Source organism: Acanthisitta chloris, unplaced genomic scaffold (assembly GCF_000695815.1).
Source record: "Acanthisitta chloris isolate BGI_N310 unplaced genomic scaffold, ASM69581v1 scaffold42502, whole genome shotgun sequence".
Taxonomy (NCBI): domain Eukaryota; kingdom Metazoa; phylum Chordata; class Aves; order Passeriformes; family Acanthisittidae; genus Acanthisitta; species Acanthisitta chloris.
Window position 1 is genome coordinate 152 of NW_008659527.1, and position 1,990 is coordinate 2,141.

Consider the following 1,990-nt stretch of genomic DNA (forward strand, 5'->3'; position numbering starts at 1 on the left):
ATTTCCCCAAGGTCTTCACAGAATCACAGTATGGTTTCTTTTGGAAGGATTTTGAAGATCACCTAGTTCCAACCCCATGCCATGGGCAAGAACACCTTCCAGCAGACCAGGTTGCTCCAAGCCCATCCAACCTGGCCCTGAAGACTCCCAGTGAAGGAGCATCCACTTCTCTGCAGTTTTACTGTCCCTGTGCACTCTGCACACACCACGCAGGTCCTTTCTCCTGCATTCTTTGTCATATAACCTATTTTCCTTGTGGTTTTCAAACCCACACCCTTTATATTAGATACCTCTGTTTCATATACTTCCCCAACCTACTGTTTGGCTTTTCCTTTCAGTATCTCAGTGGTGTCTTCAAATTTTCATTACTGATGTATGCCATCCTTCCCACATTCCCCACGTACTTGGCCTCCTCCAGCTCCTCCGTGCGCTGAATCGCGTCCGTCTCGTATTTGGTTCTCCACTGAGCCACTTCGCTGTTGGCCTTGGACAGGGCTCGCTGCAGCTCCCCCTTGGCTTCCTGCTCCTCCTCATATTGCTCCCGGAGCAGGTCGCAGTCGTGGCGAGCAGACTGCAAGGCGTGGGCCAGGGCGTTCTTGGCCTGGTGGTAAAATGATTGCAATAATAAATAGGTGTATCCCAGGCAATTTTCTTATTGAACTTGGACACTGATATATATATCCCACAGAAATGGTGGGTAACTACATGATAAAAATTAAAGTCTGACCGACTGCTAAAAGCTGGGAGTCCTGCACTGACATGGACTATGCTACACGACCTACTGGGATGCTGTGAACTTTTACCTGGATCATCTTTTGAACTCTTGAACACTGTAACAAAATCAATGTTATGTCAACTGTTTAGTTCATATGTAACATGAATATCTTCACCTTAATCTCTTCTTCTAGTTGTCGCTTCAGTTCTTCAATCTGCTGGGTGAAGGCTTGTTTCCCTCTAGACAGCTGAGAAATTAAAGTATCTTTTTCCTCCACCTGGCGTCCATATTCACCTGGAAAGGTTTGCAATTGAGTAAATATTTTAATCAACAAGAGAGTCATTTATGGGGTTCTCCCATTTCCAAGTTGGTGATACCAGCGCTGTACCTGACTCTGTCTGCAGACGAGCTTTTTGAGCACTGAGATCGCTGATCATGCGCTGATTCTGCTCCTCCTTTGATTTGTACTCACTCAGCTGATCTTCGAGAGTACGGCACATCTTCTCCAGGTTTGCCTGGGTATCAATCACAGATTAAGAAAAGAGAGTTAATACCTTGATCTTCCCCTCATTACAGCAGGAAAATGTGCCCAGAAGATGCAGTTTGCAGATCTGGAGACTATGTGCATATGCCCACAGTGCTCTATACTAGATTTGGAGAAAGCATTTATGTCATAACCTTATATCACATTGCATCCAAATTCCTCATAGAAGGAATTCCATACCTTGGCTTTGGAGACAGACTCCATGTTACTGGCCAGGTCATCAATCTCCATCTTCATCTCACTCTTCTCTTTCTCCAGTTTCTGCTTGACGCGTTGCAGGTTGTCGATCTGCTCCCCGAGCTCAGCGGTGCTGTCCGCGTGCTTCTTGCGCAGGGCGGCAGCCGTGGCCTCGTGCTGCAGCGTGGCCTCTTCGAGGTCACGGCGCATCTTCTGGAACTCTGCCTCACGCTTCTTGTTCATCTCAATCTGAGCCGTCGTGGCCCCTCCTGCTTCTTCCAGGCGCTCGCTGATCTCCTCAAGCTCCCTGGACAGGTCAGCCCGATGCTTCTCTGCTTTAGCACGAGAGGTTCTCTCGGCCTCAATTTCCTCCTCCAGTTCCTCAATACGAGCCTGGAGAACATCAGGGACCCTTCACACCAGTGCCCTTCTCCTACCTGAACTGAGCCTGGGGCTGAGAGGGCAAGGAACAGAGACTTGCCTGCAGCTCCTTGATCTTCTTCTGAAATTGCATGCCCAGAAGTTGCTCATCCTCGATTTTGCTCTGGATCTGG

The 1,990-nt window shown here is 48.3% G+C and overlaps 1 protein-coding gene across 1 annotated transcript; it reads right to left on the bottom strand.

Moving 5' to 3' along the window:
* Positions 1-391: 391 nt before the first annotated feature.
* On the bottom strand, positions 392-1,986 carry LOC103797220 (myosin heavy chain, skeletal muscle, adult-like; the record flags this gene model as incomplete). The annotated part of the gene is made up of 5 exons (XM_009069418.1): positions 392-601; positions 891-1,009; positions 1,104-1,230; positions 1,440-1,829; positions 1,918-1,986. Coding segments are annotated over 5 exons (915 nt in total), but the record flags the coding sequence as incomplete, so codon positions are not given.
* Between the last annotated feature and the right edge of the window lie 4 nt (positions 1,987-1,990).